At 41.0% G+C, this 20,714-nt stretch overlaps 2 protein-coding genes across 13 annotated transcripts; both read right to left on the bottom strand.

Annotated features, from left to right (window-relative positions):
- Positions 1-446: 446 nt before the first annotated feature.
- LOC117898380 (chloride channel protein 2) lies at positions 447-14,608 on the bottom strand. 9 transcript variants are annotated; one of them, XM_034807726.1, is made up of 17 exons: positions 14,277-14,608; positions 12,024-12,992; positions 5,688-5,795; positions 5,278-5,443; positions 5,071-5,199; positions 4,457-4,590; positions 4,183-4,339; positions 3,884-4,094; positions 3,726-3,827; positions 3,428-3,662; positions 2,254-3,369; positions 2,118-2,162; positions 1,973-2,026; positions 1,483-1,785; positions 1,311-1,349; positions 997-1,230; positions 447-922 (listed from the first exon to the last, which is right to left on the bottom strand). In XM_034807726.1, the coding sequence occupies exons 2-17, from the start codon at positions 12,111-12,113 to the stop codon at positions 614-616; spliced, it is 3,432 nt and encodes a 1,143-aa protein (XP_034663617.1). In that variant the 5' UTR covers positions 12,114-12,992; positions 14,277-14,608; the 3' UTR covers positions 447-613. The 9 variants fall into 9 exon arrangements, with proteins under 9 accessions (XP_034663617.1, XP_034663618.1, XP_034663615.1 ...); XM_034807727.1 differs by lacking the exon at positions 14,277-14,608 and having other exon boundaries at positions 5,278-5,462; XM_034807724.1 differs by lacking the exons at positions 12,024-12,992; positions 14,277-14,608 and adding an exon at positions 8,125-8,522.
- A 1,595-nt stretch (positions 14,609-16,203) lies between these two features.
- On the bottom strand, positions 16,204-20,125 carry LOC117898382 (heterogeneous nuclear ribonucleoprotein H3). 4 transcript variants are annotated; one of them, XM_034807733.1, is made up of 7 exons: positions 20,005-20,125; positions 19,359-19,757; positions 19,092-19,223; positions 18,244-18,388; positions 17,577-17,722; positions 16,776-17,518; positions 16,204-16,709 (listed from the first exon to the last, which is right to left on the bottom strand). In XM_034807733.1, exons 2-7 carry the CDS (start codon positions 19,735-19,737, stop codon positions 16,413-16,415), a joined length of 1,842 nt encoding a protein of 613 aa, XP_034663624.1. In that variant the 5' UTR covers positions 19,738-19,757; positions 20,005-20,125; the 3' UTR covers positions 16,204-16,412. The 4 variants fall into 4 exon arrangements, 3 of the variants coding, with proteins under 3 accessions (XP_034663624.1, XP_034663626.1, XP_034663627.1); XM_034807735.1 differs by having other exon boundaries at positions 19,359-19,771; positions 20,005-20,103; XR_004649137.1 differs by lacking the exons at positions 16,204-16,709; positions 18,244-18,388 and having other exon boundaries at positions 17,377-17,518.
- Between the last annotated feature and the right edge of the window lie 589 nt (positions 20,126-20,714).

Here is a 20,714-nt window from a genome sequence, read left to right as displayed (position 1 = left end):
CAGTTTCTCAATTGTTTTGTTGTTCGCATCAAGGAATCCTTTTGGCGACAACACAACAGTCTCGGCCTTGTCCAGCTGACTTTTGCCCATGGTTATGAGATATTTGTGAGGTGGCATGTAATGAATTACATAGGGATCGCCTGGATCGACCAAACGATTGCCGTATTTTACCTTAATGTCATACGAGTATCTTCCCTGACATTGCTTGGTCCAAGTTTGTCCCAAAACGTTATTGCATCGAGTGCTTAAGTTGCGCATGTCCTCTCGGTGGCACTTTGTAAATTTAAATTGATTTTATTTTGTTTGTTTACTGAAAGTATGTGCTTGGGTGGTTGGTTTGGCTTGGTTTGATTGTTTAAACAAATAGGAACGCCAGAAGGGCACATTGAATGAAAACTCTTGGGCATTTACTTTCGAAAATACACACACACAAGGGCGACTGCGAGTACTGGCTCTCCATTTCCTTTCAACTTAAACGTAAATCACGATATCTTTGTCATTTTATGAACTAGCGAGATATAAATACATAATAACTTTCGACGACTGCGCTTATTATAGACATTAACTGATCTTTACAAACGTATTGCATATTTTTAGAGCTCTTCAAAGGTTTTCAAGCTTGATGATTGCTTTTTTCAGTGGCATTTGTGTCCTTCGGTGCGGATGTCTCATGTGTGAGAGTCACCGATGGCCGCTTTAGTTCCATATGCTTTATGTGTTCCATTTCGATGTCGGAACAGTTCTCAGAGTTCGACAAGGCCGAGTCCATTGACGTTACTGTCATGTCCACAGCCTTGTCACTGGCATTCAACGGCAGCAATGGCTTCTCCACTGCAGTCTTGGTCTCGGCTTCGGTTACCTCTTCGTCGCGTGTGGAAACAACAAAACTATTGCTATTGATGTCTTCAATGGCCTTTCGCAGCTTCGAAATGCAAGAAAACACAAGTATTAAATAAAAGAAATAGTTATTCGTGAAGCAGATGCACGAGTGTGTACCTCTTTAAGTCCCACAACACCCACAAGTCTTCCGATCTTTGTGACGTATGCGTGATTGATGCCCACCATCGAGAATAATGAATGAACCTTAAGTATTGAGGTGCGTTCCACAAGTTGAAACGGTGATGGGTCTATGTGCACATTTGCCTTCTGCAAATCGATGGCCTTCAGCATTTCCTCGAGCTCCCATTTCTTCTGATCCTCGGGGGACATGTCAATAACGCGCTCTCTTGGCTGCAATGGAAAGCGTATTCATAATTGCAGTGTATTTACCAGTGGATTGAATATTTTCTTTGGATTCCTAAAGCACATACCAGTTGCACGGACTTCGTCTTTTGACTGGTCTTGTTTGTCTTTTATTTTTGTGTATATTTTATATGGTTATTAGTGAGAGAAAACAGATAAAACAGAAATTTTAAGTTGCGTTAATTGTGAGTTGGTTACGGGAACAGAGTAACAGACTTTAAGGAACAACTTTCCACTAACCTCAGCCCCTGTGTTAGGTCTTATCGTTTCGGTGTCATTATATTGGTTCGTATTTTCATCATAAAATCGAATCCTTGTTGCCTTTTTCTTGGTTTCTTTGCTATTCACACTCGGCATATCCTTCTCCGCAGAGAGCTGCACTACAAACGGCATTCTGGCATCCGAATCCGCAACTTTATTTGAGTTGTGTTTAATGTTGCCCTGATCGCCAAGAACTTCTTTGCAAAGAGTTCGACTCGAGCTAAATGTATCCCCATTATCCCCATTTTCGACCAACATTTCGTTGGTGTCCTTCTCAGCCGGCTTCCAGAAAAGCAGAACATGTGGCAAGGATTAATACAAACCATACACAGATATTGTACATACACAGATCTTGTAAGATCTTGTTAAAGGAAAAATCAAAATGTAATCGAATCAGTGAGGAGTAGTGGGAGGGCTTGCAATTTCTAACTATTGAATGCAACAGAAGTTAGTTTGTTGGGTGCCATACCATATTGTTTGCCGTTTGTGCCGCAGAGACATCCGTAGAGATGGGATTTACTTGCTTGCAAACATTAAATTGGGTTACAGGTATTTTATGAACAAATGCTGAAGGCATGTTTTAGTGAGTGTTTCTGGCAGTGACAACTACTTACCAGCATAATTTGATCTGTCACGAAATTCCAATTATTTTGTGCTTGCTTGTAAGAAGAGCTCATTCCTTAATGATATGTTGAGATCCCCAGAAACCCCCAGCATGTGTTTGTTGTAGTAAAAGAGAAGGACACTCACCAGCTGAACCTTTTTGGATACACCAGGCGTGCTGGGCGTCGCAGTTCGCTGCTGTGCTTCGACCTCGTTGTTGCTGGCAGCCGGGGAGAGAGAGAGAGAGCCCGTTTCGGCGTCGGGCTGGACATCTTGGAGCGTGGTGGACTTCTTGAAGATGGCCTCGAATGCGGAACGGATGCGGAACTCGGAGTTGCCGGTTATCGTGGTGTACGGCGTGATGCTCGGACTGTGGTGCAGGCCAGCGGGGGCATAGGTCTTGAGATTAAAGGAGTTTGTCTTCTTCAGGATGGATTTCCTGGGCGTGAGCGAACTGTGCATAGTTTCGGCACGTTTCTTGGGCGGAAGCATTTCATCGTTGGCAATCTGTCGCAAGCTTAGGATATCCGGAGCTGGGAGAACTTCAAATCGCGAGGGACGGCGCATTCGAAGCTCAACCTCTTGCTTCTTCTTTTCCTCCTCCAGGGCCCGCTCCTCGGCCTCCTTCTGCCATTTTTGTGCCACCTCCATGCGCTTCTCTCTGCCAATATGCTTCTCAATCATTTTGATCAGCTCGTAGCGTTGCACGGACCCCAGCAGGATCATGTTGTCGGGACTGTCGACCAATGGCAGCGACCTCAGGGTCTTGTTGGTCTTGAGGACTTCTTTGAGCTTCTGGTAGGAGATGCCGTGCCAGATATACTTCACGTCCCGCACCATGAAGTCCTCCACAAATATGCTGTACATGCCGGAGCTCGAGGGCAGAAGATCGGGAAGGTACGGAAGCTTCTTAATCAATATAATACTGTCGTATATGGAGGGTTGGAGCAGTGCTGCCACTGCGTTGGCCACCAGTACGGCAATCATCACAGGCACCACATGGGTGATCTGGCCAGTCATCTCGAATATAATCACCGCCACAGACACCGTATGGGTCACGGAGCCAGAGAAGGCAGCGGCCCCCACAACGGCGTATCCCCCGGGCATAATTGGGGACAGACGTCCGCCGTAGCGTACTCCGTGGGGAAATGTCACCGCCATAAACTCCCCCACCAGACGACCAAAGCCCGCTCCGATCTTGAAAACCGGAATAAACATGCCCGACGGAACCGGTATCGTGGAGGCCACAATCGAGAAGATAAACTGCAAAGGGATTTCCGTTTGGTAATGCAAAACCCTCTTTTGTTTTGGGAGTACCTACCGTGAAAAGGGTATAAATGACGAGATTGCCAAACACACTGGTGTAGCTGGTCATCCAGTGGGTGACAACTGCCGCCTGTTCCACAGTCAGATCATCGCGGGACCAAGTGAAATTGCTGAACAGTTGGGTGACCTGCTCGTGGGTACTGAGCTCTCCACCCAGAAACTGGCCGGTGCCCAGGGGAAACGATATGCTGGAAACCAGCAATGCCAGGAATCCAGGGTACAGGAACCGACTAACAGCCAGGAGATGCATTTAGAAATCTCTTTTCGATACACAATTTTCGTATTGTACGTACTTTTTCTGCAGGAACTTGTTCATGCGCTTATTCGAGCGCATAAAGAGGACATAGCGTCGATGGACCCAGACGTAGGATGCGCCACCCAAGCCGCACACCAGACTGTGGAAGAATCAATCAGCAACCATCCTCAATCGGCAAATCTGTGGGGCCCTTACCCAATCAAGGCGAAGACAAACAACTCCTGGGGATCGAAGGGGAATTCGGTGGTGAAGTTGGTCAAGAACAGTGCCCGCACAGTGTCGGCATTTTGGAACCACACCGCCAGCAGTCGGAAAACCGTGGCACCACACACGGCAGCAAAGAAGCCACGCCAATAGTTGCGCACTGCAAAGTACGTGGTGGTAACCTCAATGCTAAAGAGGACACCTAAAGGAGACGGCTGTATTAGTTAGTACTTTCAATAGAGAGAGAGAGAGGAAGAAGGGGTTTGGTGGCACCTTCTTTTGGTACTCACCGCCAACGGGTGCCGCAAAGCATGCACCCACACCGACGGCACATGCAGCCGCTAGCATTTCAGAGTTTCTCGACTCATTCTCATAGATGCCTTGGAATGATGTGACAAGTTTACTTAATAATTGTGCTACAATACTTGCTATATGTACGAAAGGGCCCTGGGGGATAGAGACAGAGATAGAGAAGGGGGAGACAGAGGGGAAACGAAAGAATCCATTTGTAGATTTTCCAAACATTTGCATGCAGCAGTGGGCGACATCAATTTTTATACTTACTTCCTTTCCTAATGGCATACCGCTGCCCAGAGTTGCCGTTAAACCAATTACCTTGGCCACTAATGTCTTAAATGTGAGATACTCTTTCAATTGAACGCCACGCAGTATGGTCTTCATTTCAGGTATACCGGAACCTATAGTTTAGATATACATATGTAGATTTGCATTGATCATACGCGCAGAGTGGTTATTGTTTGGTTACTGTTGGTAGTTGGTAGTTGGTAGTTGGTAGTTGGGGGTTAGTTCGAGTATTTAACATATAGACAATGGATTTAATTGGACTGGTAGCAAGTGTGCTTGGTGCGGGCAGCTGCCAGAGTGCAGTGGTACTACTCGTGTTCCTACTCCGTACTCTCTTTTCAATCGAATCAGTCTATTCCCGAAAGGGATCTATGTTCACATAATAATCCCTATCATTCTTGGGCTAAAGCAGAAGATTTTACATTACAAAAAAACCATAGAAGTAAAGTAAGTAAGCAAAAAATTCATGCAAATTTGGAAAACCCCCTTGATAAGACTCGCACAATCAATGATTGCTACTCTACCAATGAGAACAACATACAAACTTGTAAACTATCCAAATGTATTTGTCTTGTAGCAGTTGTAACACTCACCTATACTTTGCGGAGCGATGAGGTGCACAAAGCCGGCAGAAAACAATATCAAACAGACCGGCAATGAAACCCAAGATATATATTGCACGAATGGATGTGACGTCAGATCGCGATAGAGCCAGATACGCGCTAGATCAGAATCAGAGCACAATTAAGAAAGGTTAGTTTGGTTTGTTTGGTTTTCATTTGCGGGCTCACTACAATTACCGTTTGTACATATAGATATGCCTTTGTCCATGATAAATGAGAGCAGGGCCATGATGATACCCAGTAGCGCTAAGAAGACCCAGTCCTCGCCCAGTCGTGCCACCGTATGCCTCCAGATCCATGACGATATATGTTTCACTCTTGTCGATTGTGTTCCCAGCAGTTCCTGCAAACACATCCCAGCACTGCTGCTTTATAAACTGATACGTGTCAAGAGTGCCCTAGCAGACTAGCTACTTTTGGGCTACTCTCGTCGGGGATTGCAAGCATTACTGGACATAATATGATATGCGTAAGGCTGCGTACCTTGAATATTGGTTTTACTCATACAATTTGCATTTTAAAGAGATTGCAAGTGAATTATTTCGAGGATTTATAGAATTGAATTCAACGTTTGTATTTAATTGTACCTTATTCCGCTGTTTGTCTTCCTGCTTTCGTCGCTTTTCGAGTAACTTGAGCTTCCTGGCTTCATCCTTAGCAAATTCTCCTAGATCTTTGGTATAACGGCCATACATCTGTGAACGAAATACAGTTTGATAAAGTCGATAAAAACAAAGGTCTCTTGTGAGAGACCCAAGCTGAAAACAGCTACATTCGCGTAAATATGTTTACATTACAGTCTCAAAGAAAATATCGCTACAAGAAATGGATGGTATTCAGGGCAAGGTAAAGACCACTGCCAATTGTTTGGAGGTCAAGTGCGACACGGCAAAAGCCGTCGGCCCGGTGTCACCCACTGTGGGTGAAGGTTTGACCACCACTTACATAGTAGAAAGCCTCAATCTCGATATCGATCTGATTTGTATCATCATTGGATACATCAGTGCTGGCCCTGCGATGCTTCTCCTTCTGCTTGGCAATCGCCTCATCCCAGCGTAGGCGGACGGGCGTTGAGGGCACTTTGTGGGCGCGTGTCTCCTCCCGCAGGTACTCCTCGCGATTAATTAGTAGTTCCGGCTCGAAGGTATATTCGCGAATGTACTCATCCTGGTGCGCGTGACTATTGTTAAACATCAAGCAAGAGATTTACGCGAACAATGTCCCGTAGCGCACGTACATCAAGAGTACTTAAAATTTGCAGTCAAAATCTATCTGTATCTTTCTTCTGTTGGCCTTTGACACTGCGACGGCGGTTGTTGGCCAAATTTTTGTGTCGCATTTTGTTTGCCAATTATTTTTAGTTTTCGCGCTGTTTCTTTTACCATTTAATGTTTTTGATTCTCATTGCCAGGCGTAATATTGCCCCCGCCCTTGTGCCCCAGCCCCGTCTCGTCGGCACAGAGCAGCACAGAAAGTTTTGAAATTCGTTTCAATTTATTTGATTCATTTTACACGGCGGTCTGTGCAGTGCATTTTGATTCAATTTCACACGATTTTCCACGCAGATGGAGTTCCAGTAGTTGGTTTTCTTTTCTATTATTTTGATATATTTTTTAAGATTGGTTTTTTAATTGAATCCATTGACCACAACCCAGCGCTCGTGCTCGCGTAAACTTTATTTTGAAACTGAACTGCCCTGACGAGCTTTTCCCCCAGTTTGTGCCCTGTGGAAAATTATTGAAATTTCTTTTGGCTAGATCTGCGAGTACACGCTGTGGCAGTGGCAGTGACTGTGGCAGTGGCAGTGGCAGTGGCAGGGTAGCACGCTACATGCTATGCCAATATTTCAAAATGAACAACAAAAAACACAATGAAATTTTATGAAAATGTTGCGCCAAGTGTAAACATCTCAAAAATCCCAAAAAACTGCCCCTGAAGGAGGAATGGAATGTTGAGTTGTTCAAGTTCTTGGCAATAAAAGTCAATCAGTTTATGGATTTACGAAAGGCGGGTCGGATCGGATCGGATTGAATCGATTTTAATGGGAAAGTAATTAGTGGATTATGAATTTCTGATGTTTTCTTTGATTTTAAGGCTCTTAAAATAATTGCTCACTTGCTCTAATTCCCCAATGTGGCTGGCCACTCTTTTTCTTTTCGTCGCATCACCCTACTATCCTTAGCAATGAAATATTTATTTTTGCTTTAAATATAATGAACACTTTTCATTATAATCGGATTAAAAATAGCTAATGTCTTGTGCTTGTTTTTGTCTTTTGCATTGCTTTTACAGAAGAGAATTGCAGAGGCCTAGCTAAGAAACAAGCATAAAGAAAACAGCTTGCGATAAGAGAAGCGACCAAAAAGCTTTCAAGTATTGTAAATTCATTCATAAGAACTTATTTCTGTGTTGAAATATTCCTTGACAGATGTCGAATGCAAAGAGTGGACAACTAGAGTGGGTCGAAGATAATACAATCCACACAGGACTCAGAGTATTGGCATTAATTGTGTTTGAAATCCAAGTGCTCCACGAGCCAAATGACAAGTTCAATGACATTTTTTATATTCTGATTAAAATGTTTCCATAGAAACGGGTTTCTGCAATTATTCGTTGCTATTCTACGGATTTCCCCCCATCATCAAATTTGTTGATGATATCTATAGATATCTATCTACATATATAAAAATATATGTACCTCATCTTACGTGACAGTGCACGCAGGCAATGATTTTTCATTATCATCATTAGAGATAGTAAAATTGGGAAAGTGGAAAGATTTATTCCGTTTACAGTCACGAACCAGACTTATTGGCGTAACAATCGCGGCTATTCGAAGACCTATAAACGAGTATAAAGATATACATATGCAGATAGAAGATAAATATGTACATATGTATGTATGCAGACTGATAAGAATTTAATTACTTCCCATTAAGTACCTCGCTATCAACGGGGAAATTGCATTACAGATAGACCTTTCAATATTCTGAGTATTTTTTGGACTTTGTTTTTGTTGCTTACAAGTGTGTCGATGTATCCAATGGGATCATCATCGTCTGATGAATCCGAGTCCCTTGTGTGCTCTGCTGACGGTGGGCAGGGATAAAATGCCTGCGACTTGATCTTCGGATGACGCTGTACATGACGCAGTTCCTCCTCCATGGACATATTACTGGTGCGCCGCTTGCGTAACTGGCAAATGAACTTCTCAAAGTCCGCCCACTCAGAGTCGACCAGCTCGACATTCTCTTCGCCAAACTCTTCATCGTGAATAATTCGCTCGACTTTCTGTTGATTACTGCGATCGCGATTACGATCGCGTTGTCGATCGCCAAAATAAACCATTCTTATTGTATCAGTGGAAGCATTCAGTCTCTACTTTTAACACGCGTCCCACACGTTCAGTGGCGATCAATCAGAGACCCCTTTTCGTAGCATTAATTATGTTTTGGAACATAGTAATTAATCTTTGCTCATATCTGAATTTCTGAATGCAAAATGCGATATTCCACTCTCGTTATGTGCGAACCGAACAAAGTTTGCAGTCGAACTGAATAGTGTCATGAAGCTAGGCCGATTTGGTCTTGCTTAAACTCAAGATTCCATTAAATTTAGTACACAAACACCAAGCCACCGCACTCATATGTACGAGTATGCTCGTAAGGCTACAGTTTGTTTCCCTTCAGTCTCGAGTTTTTTACTTAGAAGATGCCTGTCCCCAGCCAGTCTTCATCCATCTACGAGTATGTGTGCTGTGTGTGGATGTATTCAGTGGCTCTCGAGCGGTCAAAGTTTGCGTGTAAATATCAATAGAATTTCATAAATTTAATAATCTGTGGTCTGTGCAGTCTGGTCAACCGCAAAAGTGAAAATGCTCAGCGTTCAGCGCTCAGCGGTGCACAGTGGGAGAATTTCGAATCTAACTAGTTCTTATCGCGGAAGTATTGCCTCCACAAAGTGTTCGCGTCTCGTTGTATCTTGTTTTGGCTCATATTGTCCCACTGTCTCTGATGTCTGATCACTTAAGCTCCACAAATTGCGATTACTTGCTTTAATAGCCTCAATGTGCCGCGAACTGCGGACTAGGCATTGGGTCACATGTCTCTGCTGTATCTTTGCATCTTTTGCTGGATTTCTGTGCTGGACATTTAAGTGTATGTGTCTTTTGGCTTAGTCCATCTGCACGGTCGCTTAACCCGTGCCTCCAGGTTTGGATTTTCCCAATTTAATTTCTTATTTGAAAATTTAATTTGCAGTCCTGGATACTCGTCTAGAATGAAAATGAATAATCCGTTTTGTTCCTTGTGAAATGCAATTGCCAGTTTGTACTCTCTTTCGTTCGTATCATTGATTTAAGGGAGAATACTAAGTAGTACAAACATAAGAGAGAGTCAAAGCTTTTTCGCGTTAGACTTTCGCGCTGTTAGATTTCTAGAGCACTGGTTGAACGTGATAATTTCTGTTAAGTTGAGCGGTTGTTGTACACGCTATGCCTGAGCATTAGCTATGATATTGGACATCATTTAACTTTGGTGGCCCCGAGGTGAATTCTTTTGAAGTTCTTTGCTTTGAGCTCACCCCTAACTTGTACCATAACAATGCATTGGCTGGCACCATCAGCGCATTGCATCAGTATCCTTGGTAGAGAATATCCCGCAATTGCTCCCCACTAAACGCTTTCAATGCACAGGTTTAGGCCGATATTATCATTAAAAATCATATCTCATTTGGCTTTATAAAAGGTTAAGGGTTTCCATTTATTACATTCAAATGGCAAAAGGGCAAACAAGTGTTGAGCTTTGAATTTGTTACATAATGATGGAGATCGAACCATAACTAACCCCTAATTTCAGAATCGAACATTGAGCTCTGATGATCGATCATCTGTGTGATCTCTGTGCTCCGTATATCGCTGATATGTTAATTTACTTACTCTTCCGTCGGCAAAATGTGTAAACTGAACCACTCGTATGTTGAAAATTAGCAACGGTGCGACAAAACCAAAGTGATCTTGGCTAAAACTTTATGGCGACTGGATGGAGTCCCAGCATCGCTGGGTTTCTACAGTAGAGAGACACCGTTAAGGTCGCTGGAACCCACACGATAAGGTTCGAAATTCACTACGATACCTCCACTCGCGTGCAATGTAGAAACCAGAAGGATAAACCAACAACAAAAGAAACCGAAATTAATTAAAAATTGAATGAAATCTTTGTGTAAATAGAATTTGCCAACAGATTAAATCGTGGCGCGTGGAGGGTAAATACTATGAAAACAAATTTTATCTGAAATTGTTAATGGTCCATGTGGTATCAGAATTTAAATATCTCCTCAGCCTCCTTTGGGGGAAGCGAACAAGAATTTGAATTTGAACTCAACCTTCTAAAGTGAAAGCTAAATGGTTGGGCTTTGTTTAATCGATTGATCCCATCGAATTTTCGTTCGTTATCAGGGTAAGAGGTTATTATGATTGATGGAAAGATCGACTGACGTCGATAAGAACAGTCGCCCATTGAGATTAATCGATTAATAGGGCTCCTAATAAAGTTCCAATGAATTACTGCAAATATCAGTGCTCTAGCAGCCAAACCTTTTTGAATAGTCGAAATTATCCCATGGATTAATTCATACATTCCAACCTCGAGCAACAAATTACCGAACGCATGACAAAAACAAAAAATTAAATTAAAAATAAACAAATGGTCACATGTTTATCACATGAGACGAACAAAAGAAACAACAGGAAATAGGAAACCGCATGGTAGAATACCCTAGGGCCTAGGCACATGGCCGTAATACTGTTGCTCTTATTCCAAAAATGAGACGGATGCTGAATTAACTCTAATTAGAAGTTGCTCCTAGCCGTAAAACATAAACGAGAATTTGCTTTGATAAAAGCGCAAGAGACAAGACCTCAAGTTTGCCAGCGCTTAAGATATATTGCTGTTTGTAAATGAGAACGACACTCCGCTCTCAACAGATGTACATGCGAGTACCTATCTGTATATATGTAGATACAGATAATACATTTCATTATCAACTTGGACTTTCCACAAGTTGTTTAAATGAAGGGCGCTGCCCCAAGGTGCAGTTGGACGAATTATTTGCTGTTGTCATACAAATTAAAACATGCAATGTAGGTCTAAAATAGAATTCCCGACAATAGATGCACACATACATAAGTACATACATATGTGTGTTAATATTATCGTATGTATTTACGGCTCTTTGAATAATCGAGTATTTATCTATGGGGGAATTACTTGATATTACCTGGCTTCGTAGATAGGCACATTACTTTTTTTTCTATTTACTTGATGAAGCAGTTTGCTTGCTATTAAGCTTCATAATCCGATGGACGATTTCAAAAAATCAATTAGCAATTTTAGGTCTTATGAAGCTTTTACCACCAATGAAGAAGTGAAACGTTTACCCAAATGAAAATCGACTCCATACATGGATCCACATTCCTATTTTTAATATTTAGAGACAACTGGGAAATGGAAAATAAATAATCAGACCAGACGCAAAGAAAAACAAATTTGAAATCAATATACTTATATGTATGTACATATGTAAGATTTTCTACTAAACGGGCAAAGTATTTCAAGTAAATAAGTTGCTAGAAACGTGACGTAGCATTGAATTGATTCATTGAATGCGAGCCATGGATATTGAATAAAAAATGTAATCTTAGACCAACCGCAAATGAATTCGAAACGCCAGCACATATGTATGTAAATGACGTCTATATTGACGCATTCAAACGGTGAGGATTGTCTGCTGATAGTCAAGAGAAAATTGCATTCTTAAGCTCAGAAGTCCAAAAGTAATGGTGTGTTCTAGTTTTCTTCAATTCCTTTGCTTTTAACAAGAAACCTTAACATAAATATGATCAACTTTCATTTTAGATTACTCACCAGCGTGTGGGTGTAGCCAAGACCCTCTTCCATATCTCCTTCGACCATGGGGCTCTGTTCACCACGATGCTGATGCTGATGATGACCCATATTCAGATACAAAGAGGACGCATTGGAATGTGTACGGACAGGGTGGTGAATCCGGGAGGTTGACGATGGTGCGATTAGCAGTGATTCGGTTTCGTTTTGTTTACTTTCGCCATTGTTTATATCTTATGTTTTCCGCGGCGATTCCGAATGAGTTTCCACGCACGAGAACCTTTTAAATTTTGAACTTATTCACATTCGTCACTTGTGAATGGCCATGGAGATGGAGTCGCATTCGTCACTTGAATTTAATTGAAAAAAAGCAAATTTCTTGGGCTCTTTTCTACATTAAGTTCAATTAGCACAATGTACAATGCATTTGTGTTGCACCACACGACGATGAAGTCACAAGATCGACTTCCTTTAAAAATCCAAGGGCTCGAGCTCGGGCGATCTGTAGGTGGGTAGGAGACAACAGCTCCGATCCGAGCTCTGTCGCTCGCAAAGTTTATTCACGAGTATTCCTATACTCTTCGCCGTACGAGTAGCCTCTGCTATCAACGACAGTGACGACGACGACGACGACGACGTCTCCGTTGCCTGGGAAACTTCTACTTCTACTGATACCGCTACCGTCTACCGGCTACCATTCCCGCTTTCTTGTGTTATCTGGAGAAATCACTTTTTACTCTTGTCTACCCTTTGGGGCCGAATCCGACTGGCGATAAGGGAGTGTTTAAGAGGTTTTTTGTATGGCCAATACCCATGTGTACATTTCAAGTGGTGCACTTAACTGTGTGAAGGCTTAATTAACAACAGGCATAACGACCACAACAATGGCATATCGGAATATGATATGTGTGTTACAGGGTAATTATGTTCTTATCAAAGGCATATGTGGTGGCCGATGAATAGCACTTGCAATGCCATCAAGAAACTGATCTGGAATGAGTAGGAAATGTGAAAATATGGTTTATAATTGTTTTGATTTGCAACAATAAAGCAAATAGCTTCCGACTGAACGATCAAACATACACACATACGTTTGATAAGGCTGTAATCATTGGATTGAGGCTGACTAAGACACAGTGCAGGAGAAACAAGAGGCGAAATAATTTATGATTTTATTATTATGTATTTATAAATTCCCAGTTTCATTGAGCAACTTTTGGCTCTACTTTAAAGATTTATTAACACTTGTTAATCTCTTGTCAGTATTATGATGGGGATTGTGAAAATTTACAGGGCTTGCGAATTCCGGGGCAAAATATTTTATTGAATAATATATGTACTATGTACATATGTATGTATGTACATATGTATGTATGAATACGCTTTAAATGTTTAAATGTTTATTGATCTGCTAAACATTGATACAGCCAATAACCATTTTAAACGACTGTCAAATTATTTGATAGCTATGCGACTTTTTCAGTGGATTCTCCTCTTCTGGCTGTCTACATAAGTAATAGGATCTTTTCCTGATAAATATGCCTCTCTGATTAGGCTTAAACACACCTGCAGTAATAACTTATGTATGTGCATTTTTGTGTAACTTATTCTGCGGTTTCTGTGTCATGCCATTACGAAACGAATGTTTTAATCCACTCGAGGAGAAATATTAATAATGTACATATTTGCTCTTGTAGATAAGAAAGACAAATCTTTTGAAGGGGAACGATATGACAAGTGGATTGCTTGCTAAGTTTGAACTCATTTTTTAATGGGAACTTAAGCCAACCTCTTGGAGGTTAAGACTAACTAAAGTAATTCGTTTTGAGTGCTGAATAGCACTTCTTCTGCTTGTTGACCGAATAGGCAGTGTTTACTGTACGTCTCTGCTAAATATATTCTATAATAAGCACAAAGGTTGCCAAAAAATGTCTGAAGATATGTAGTACTTATTGCTAGCACAACAGAAGATTAAGCAATAAGTTTGAAAAGCTTATTTTGTTGTAGTATTTCATAAAAAGTGATGTACCTTTTTTGCATATGTAGATTACATCACAGAAAAATATTTCATGGATTTATTGCTCATTCCCCGTATATCTTTACTGTAATAACACCAAATTATATACAATGTTTTACAAAATCAATTAACTTGGCAGAAATATGCAAACACACACAAAAAACGTCATGGATTCGAATACAAATGAGAATAATGAGTACACAGTACACAGACACCTCCGCCGTTTCTTCCCACAACAGCTCTCCCAGTAGCGTCACCTGTTTTGCGTTCCACCTGCTCACACTTGTAGCGCGTGTTTCACTTTTGCTGTGATCGTCAGGTTCGGTTCCCTCCGATCCACAAGCCATATGATACGAGCGGCCGATTTAAGATTGATTCAATTTCTGATTTCTGATTGACACAGCCCCAGTGATGGATGTTCCAGTTTCCATCGGTTTTACATTTAGATTTCACAAAATTGTAGCACGGCGCGACAATTAGTACTACGCGTATAAGCAAAAAAATAAGTATCTCTCCAATGTATTATTAGAGAGCAGCTCCGATGTCAACGCGACCGCTTCGCGCTCTGGCATTGACTGGCGCCGTCCGTCGCGCTGCTGCTGTGCTGCTTATTCTCGTTGGCTAGGTGTTTGGAGCTCGCTTATCGGTTCATCTGGTAACTCCCTCGTTCTGTTAAGAATAATTCCGGCTAAAATTACCATTTTCCAGTGCTCGTTGCTGATTTGCATTAAAAATCGATTGAATTCGAACCATACGTAATCAATTATCCGGTTCAATTCTGAGGCAGATTTTCATTCTGTTCGGCACGGGAGCTCGAAGTAATCACGACTTCAAATTGCTTATCTCAGTTTGGGAGGTCTTTATGGCCTCAAATAAAAATCTGTGTTAGTATAATCAGTGAACAAGGGGACTACTCGTATTGTTAGTGAGTTTAGGTTTACGTTTGAGTTTTTATAAAGGTGAAAAATATACGTAACATTCGACTCCCTTTGCCGACCCAACCAGAGAAGCAAAATATTGACTCTCTTGCTTTCAGTCTATAAACGATACAAGTACATATGAATCTCAGACATATATTAGGTCCATAGTAGCACCTTTACGCTTGTTGCCTAAAATTTGTCTGTGATCGCAATAAACAAATCAACAAACATGTTTGATTCATTAGCGCATTTGAGAGACGAGAATAAAATGGCAGGAACGCACAAACTCTATTTTCAGCCTTTTATATTTTTAAAATTTGTTCATCCTGTCAAAAGTAGAATGGACTTGCACTTGAAATCGTATTATGTATGTAGCACCCACTTACACAACATCCCGCTTAAGGCAACAACTATCTATTCTACGTAGCAATTCTCAGCAAAAATTTTATTGGTATAATTATGAACATGATCATTAGAAAGAAAATAAACAAGAATTTATTGACAAGTTCTTATCTATCAGAGATACTATGCTGACATTTGTCTTGAAAGTAAGTGAAATGTGAGACCTGTCATTGACTTATATTAGAGAGATTACTATTGTCTATTTTCTATGGTTTCCATGTACAAAAAAAGATATGCACTTTATTTATGAAGGGAGAACCTTAGATAGTACAAGGCCTGAACAAATTGGTGGCTTTTTTGGTGCCAACGGATTCTCTTGATCATGAAAAAGACACATCAAGCACAGATCATCCGGTCTGGAAACGGTGAAATGGAAATTGGTATAAAATTAAATCAAAATTAACTTAAAAAAAGGTAAACGAGAAGGGACGTGTGAGACGCTTCTAAAGCGTCACAACTTATATACCCGGTACTCAAAAGACCGTCTAAACCTTAGCGGTTTTGTTTTTTAATTTTAAATTTTACATGTTTTCTAAACACATACAATGTCTCTAAATCTACATCTTCTCATGCCAGCACCCAAATTCTCACGATCACGAAGTGTTCGCCAAGTGTAAAGGAAATTGTAGATTCTTTCCTTTCATATGTACATATTTCGTCTTCTCTGCCAATCTGGGCGTGACGTAGCTTCCTGTAATCGGAAAAATATCCGGTAATTTACTTCTTTGTTTCGATTTTTTGTAAAAACTAAAGTTTATTCACCCAAAACATAAGAATACAGTTGAAGCTTAAGATATTATAATTGAAATTTATCGAAAATTATTTCTTAAATACAATGTTTTTTGCTTTCTATTATTATTATTATTATTTAAACGCCTTGGCTATCGGTATGGAAAGATTTTTCTTAATGCACTACCAAAATGTGTCGCTGTGTAAAATCTATTTGATAGTGTATTATACGGTTACAAAGGTGCCTTAGCGAGTTATGGTTGCGGCTTGTTCATAAATTTATTAAATACTTGCGCTTACATTATAGTTAATGTAATCAAGCCCCCAGGTGGAAGAAGAGCCTCAGATGCGACGAGAGAAATTTCCTCCTCCTCCATTGTTACCACCTGCACTGTTGCCAGCGCTACCTACGCCACCGCCGCCTCCGCCATTGCTACCACCGCCATTTCCATTGGCACCGCCTCGGGTTTTTCCGTCGTAGAAGAGCTCAATGTAGCGCGAACCCATTTGTTCGCGGTGGCGTTTCATGGCGATCTGAGAATCTTCGTAGGTGTCAAAATAGGCATCAGCAGTACCGCTATGCAGTCCCTTCTTGTTGTAGTTTATGCGGACATTAGCAGGCCTAATAGGCTCGAAGAACTAGAAGAAAAACGAAATTGATTACATAAAAATGATTGAAAAATGTAAATAAAGAGGAAAGCTTACTTTGAAGACATCATTTTCAAATGAAGTGTACGGGAGTCCTCGCATATGGATTGTATAATACTCCACATCGCTTCCACGGCCACCGCCGATGGGCCCAAAGTTGCCTCCACCGCTAAGGGATGACCCGAAGTTGTTGCCGTTATTGAAGCCTCCGGCATTGTTAACTCCGCCGAAGTTAGCGCCTCCGTTTCCGCCGTTGTTGTTGGCTCCAAAGTTTCCAAACCCGGAATTTCCAAAGTTGCCGCCGTTATTGTTGTTACGCCCGCCACCGATAGGGCCAAAGTTGCCACCGCCTGCTGCAGAGCCAAAGTTACTGCCACCATTATTGAAACCGCCTCCGTTGTTGCCACCAAAATTGGATCCTCCATTGTTGTTGTTACCAAAGTTACTGCCACCCACTGGAGATCCGAAGTTACTTCCACTGTTGAAGCCTCCTCCGCTGTTGTTACCGCCAAAATTACCACCTCCGTTGTTGCCTCCGAAGTTACCAAAATTACCGCCGCCGTTGTTGCCACCTCCGCCGTTACCACCTAGGTTTCCACCGAAATTCGAATTTCCGCCGTTTCCACCAAAGTTTCCAAAATTGCTGGGACCTGAATTTGGTCCGAAGTTTCCTCCACCTCCGTTCCCATTTCCACCGCCGGGATTGTTGCCAAAGTTTCCAGAGTTCATCAAACTGGGCAAATTGTTGAAGCCCAGCATGTTGTTGGCACCAGCACCAAAGTTTCCATTGTTACCCCAGTCTGTGGTGGGAGAAACAAGGTTAAATAAGCTATTTATGACTCAAGAATTTGACCTGACCATTTCGTCCTCCTCCGAAATCGTTTCCTCCACGATTGGCACCGCGATCACGAATATCATAGGGGCCTGGGCGACCGCCAGAGCTTCCACCGCTGCCTGTAGCACGCTTCATCTCAGCAATTGAGCTGCGGAAGATCTCAATGTATCTACATAATCGAGAATTGAGAAAAGAACGTAGATCCATTATAATGAGCCCCAACCAAAATGTTGTTATGCTAGGGTCGGTTGTTTTTTTAAGGGTTTACTATCCAATGAACAAAATCGTAAAGTTCAAGTAAAATGTTGAACTGAATCTTAAAATAAAAGCGTTTGAGGCAGTTATTTTTCATTTTAAAATTATTAAAACCACGCGATTCGTGTGATTGTATTACTGCGATATATGGAAACACACATATCGCGGCGTTTCAACAAGAATGAAAATCCCAACCAGACCCATAGCCTGCGCAACGCACATGGAAAATGGTTGTTGCTGAAATAGAGATTATTTATGATAGATACATATGTATATTTACGTATGGTATGAATATTCCATGACAAAGTTGTTTTTTTTGATTTGTTCTTTTGAATATTTGACTAAGTATGTATTTAAGATATTTTACCATTGGAATGCTTTCATAGCATCTGTTTGTTGTTGTAGTTGTTGAAGATATGATGTATAAGAACCCACCTGTGCCCAATTTTTTCCCGATTTCGGCCCAAGGCTTGCTCAGTGTCATCCTGGCTTTCGAACTGAACAAAAGCTTCCCCAGTTGCTCGACCCCTTCTGTCCATAACAAAAAGTATGCCCTCCCGATCCGTTTTGATTTCCAACCCTGCCCATGACGATAACCAACAAAGATTTATACAAATATATAGATTTTTTATATACATAATGATGCAAGGTTAAACTAAGATATAAAATAAGAGAGAAACAGAGAGATTGATATATGTTGTTAATTTGGTTCCTAGATCAGGTTTTTGAAGATTGGCAGGTTTGAAATCGACAACCGTTTCAATATAACCGTTTAATGTGGGAATGCTGCAATCGAGATTTCCCGACCACAATGTTCCGAGAACCTAGTTTCAGAAATACATACATACGTACATACATTCATTCATAGTACATGTAACTAAAGACTATGAAACTTTGCAATTATAATTTTCAAGATGATTTAGCGGACACACGGACATGGATCACATACAACTCGGTCGTCGACTTTAAACAAGAGTGATTGTTTACTTTATTTATGTGGGAAATGCCGTGCTGGTCTAAACCCAATACATCCTTTCATTTTGGTGAGCTCTGGATAGATTTAATCCCAATCAAATTGGTTTACAGATTTACAATCTTTCGGAAATTAAATGTATGTGTAGTTGGTATGAGAAGTGTTGTTGATACGAATAATACGTTAAAAAAGGAATGTCGAACCGCTCGTCGGCTTCAGCAAGAGAAAAACAAAAGTTGTAAAGCAGTCGTTTGACTGTCTTTGCTTGATGAGCCTAAGAAAATGCACAAGACGGAAAAACGAGACTTACCCGTGAAGAACTCCTCGATCTGCTGTTCTGTGACGGCATAGGGCAGTCCTCGCAGCTTTACAACGAAAGCATTGCCATGGCCACCAATCTTCCTCATCGCCTCCTTGGCTTCTTTAGGCGTAGCGGTGAAGACTGATTAAAAAGAATACAAGATATGAACGATTTTAAGATACATTCTCGATACTGCACATTGGAGATGCGTCTGGCTTTGGTTCTGCAACAACCACAAGTACAGCCACAATCATCCAAAAAAAGGTTTACACAAACCCTCAATGTAGCGATGTCCCATGCTGGCCTTGTTCAACTTGCGTGCCTCCTCCACGTCCTCTTGTGTTGAAACTTCTACATAGGCCTCGCCCGTATTCTTTCCATCCACGCGACTCGTCACCAAATGAATGCCCTGCGAGCCATTGGTGACATTTACATTCTCCAAAAAGTCCAAGATCTCTTTGTGCGTTGCCGACCAGGGCAGACCGCGGAGGCGTATAAACTTTGGGCTTTCGCCCACGTTCTCAATCTTCACGTTCAATCCATCATTGCCATTGTCCTCGTACTGATCATCATCATCCTGCTGGTTGCTATCGTCATTATAGTCATCGCCGTTGTCCTGCTGTCCGTAATTATACTGCACATCAGCGTTTGCCATTTTAGTCAGGTGTTTGCAATCTAAAAATAATCCACTACAACTTATTAATGCAAAAGAAAACACAACTTAATGTATAAGATGGAAATGCTTTGTTACGCGTTTTCTTCAGCCGGTGACTTTATTGCTTGTGACGCCAGCCTTTTTTTGCACAGCGTACGCCATTTTGATTTGCAGTCACCCTCTCGAGCATGGCATCTTGTACATTATGTACATACACTAGATTCGAACGCTTTGAAAATGCAACTTCAAGTTGCTAATTCTGCCTACCTTTTGGTCTTGCACTTTAAGAATAGTTTATTCCTTCTGTACTTATTTTATTACACTTTTTAATATTTTTCGGCGAAGCACGCGTCAATAGCAGTGTGACCGCGGGTTTATTGATAAAAAATATACTTGACCCTCATAAATATACCAAAATATACCATTGCATCTTCAAAATATACCGTAAATATACCGTAGTCTTACATTAGATTCCTCGATTTTGATGTTCTATTTCATATTACTAGCTTGCAAAGACTTTCACCACTGAAACAATAATTTAATCCCATTGAAGAATCAATTTTGCTTATCTTAAATACTAATTTTTATTGAATTTTTCACCTTATGACCTTATATTTGACAAATTTGTATTTGAATTTTTCATTTCTGGAAGCCCGGGAGCTTTGTCTTCAGTATGTAAACGTATGTAAATTATTAACAGAGACACATATATACATATGTTAACTGATATTTTTGACAATTAGTAAAAGCGCGCGGAACAAAAGAGGAAAAGAAATTCTATCTGAAAATTGCACAAAGCGTTGGGCGATAAGGGAGTTCTTTGGGGGCAGCTCTTCTATCTTTACAACATAATTGGGGCTAGACTCCGGTTTATACATTGTAATTACTCTTTTCTTTTCCTAAGGAACACCGGATAATGATGAAGAAATCATCATGATCGTCTAACTAATCAACGATTTATTTGATTTTATATCTTT

This window comes from Drosophila subobscura, chromosome O (genome assembly GCF_008121235.1).
Source record: "Drosophila subobscura isolate 14011-0131.10 chromosome O, UCBerk_Dsub_1.0, whole genome shotgun sequence".
Lineage (NCBI taxonomy): Eukaryota > Metazoa > Arthropoda > Insecta > Diptera > Drosophilidae > Drosophila > Drosophila subobscura.
This window is presented reverse-complemented; position numbering and strand designations above follow the sequence as displayed.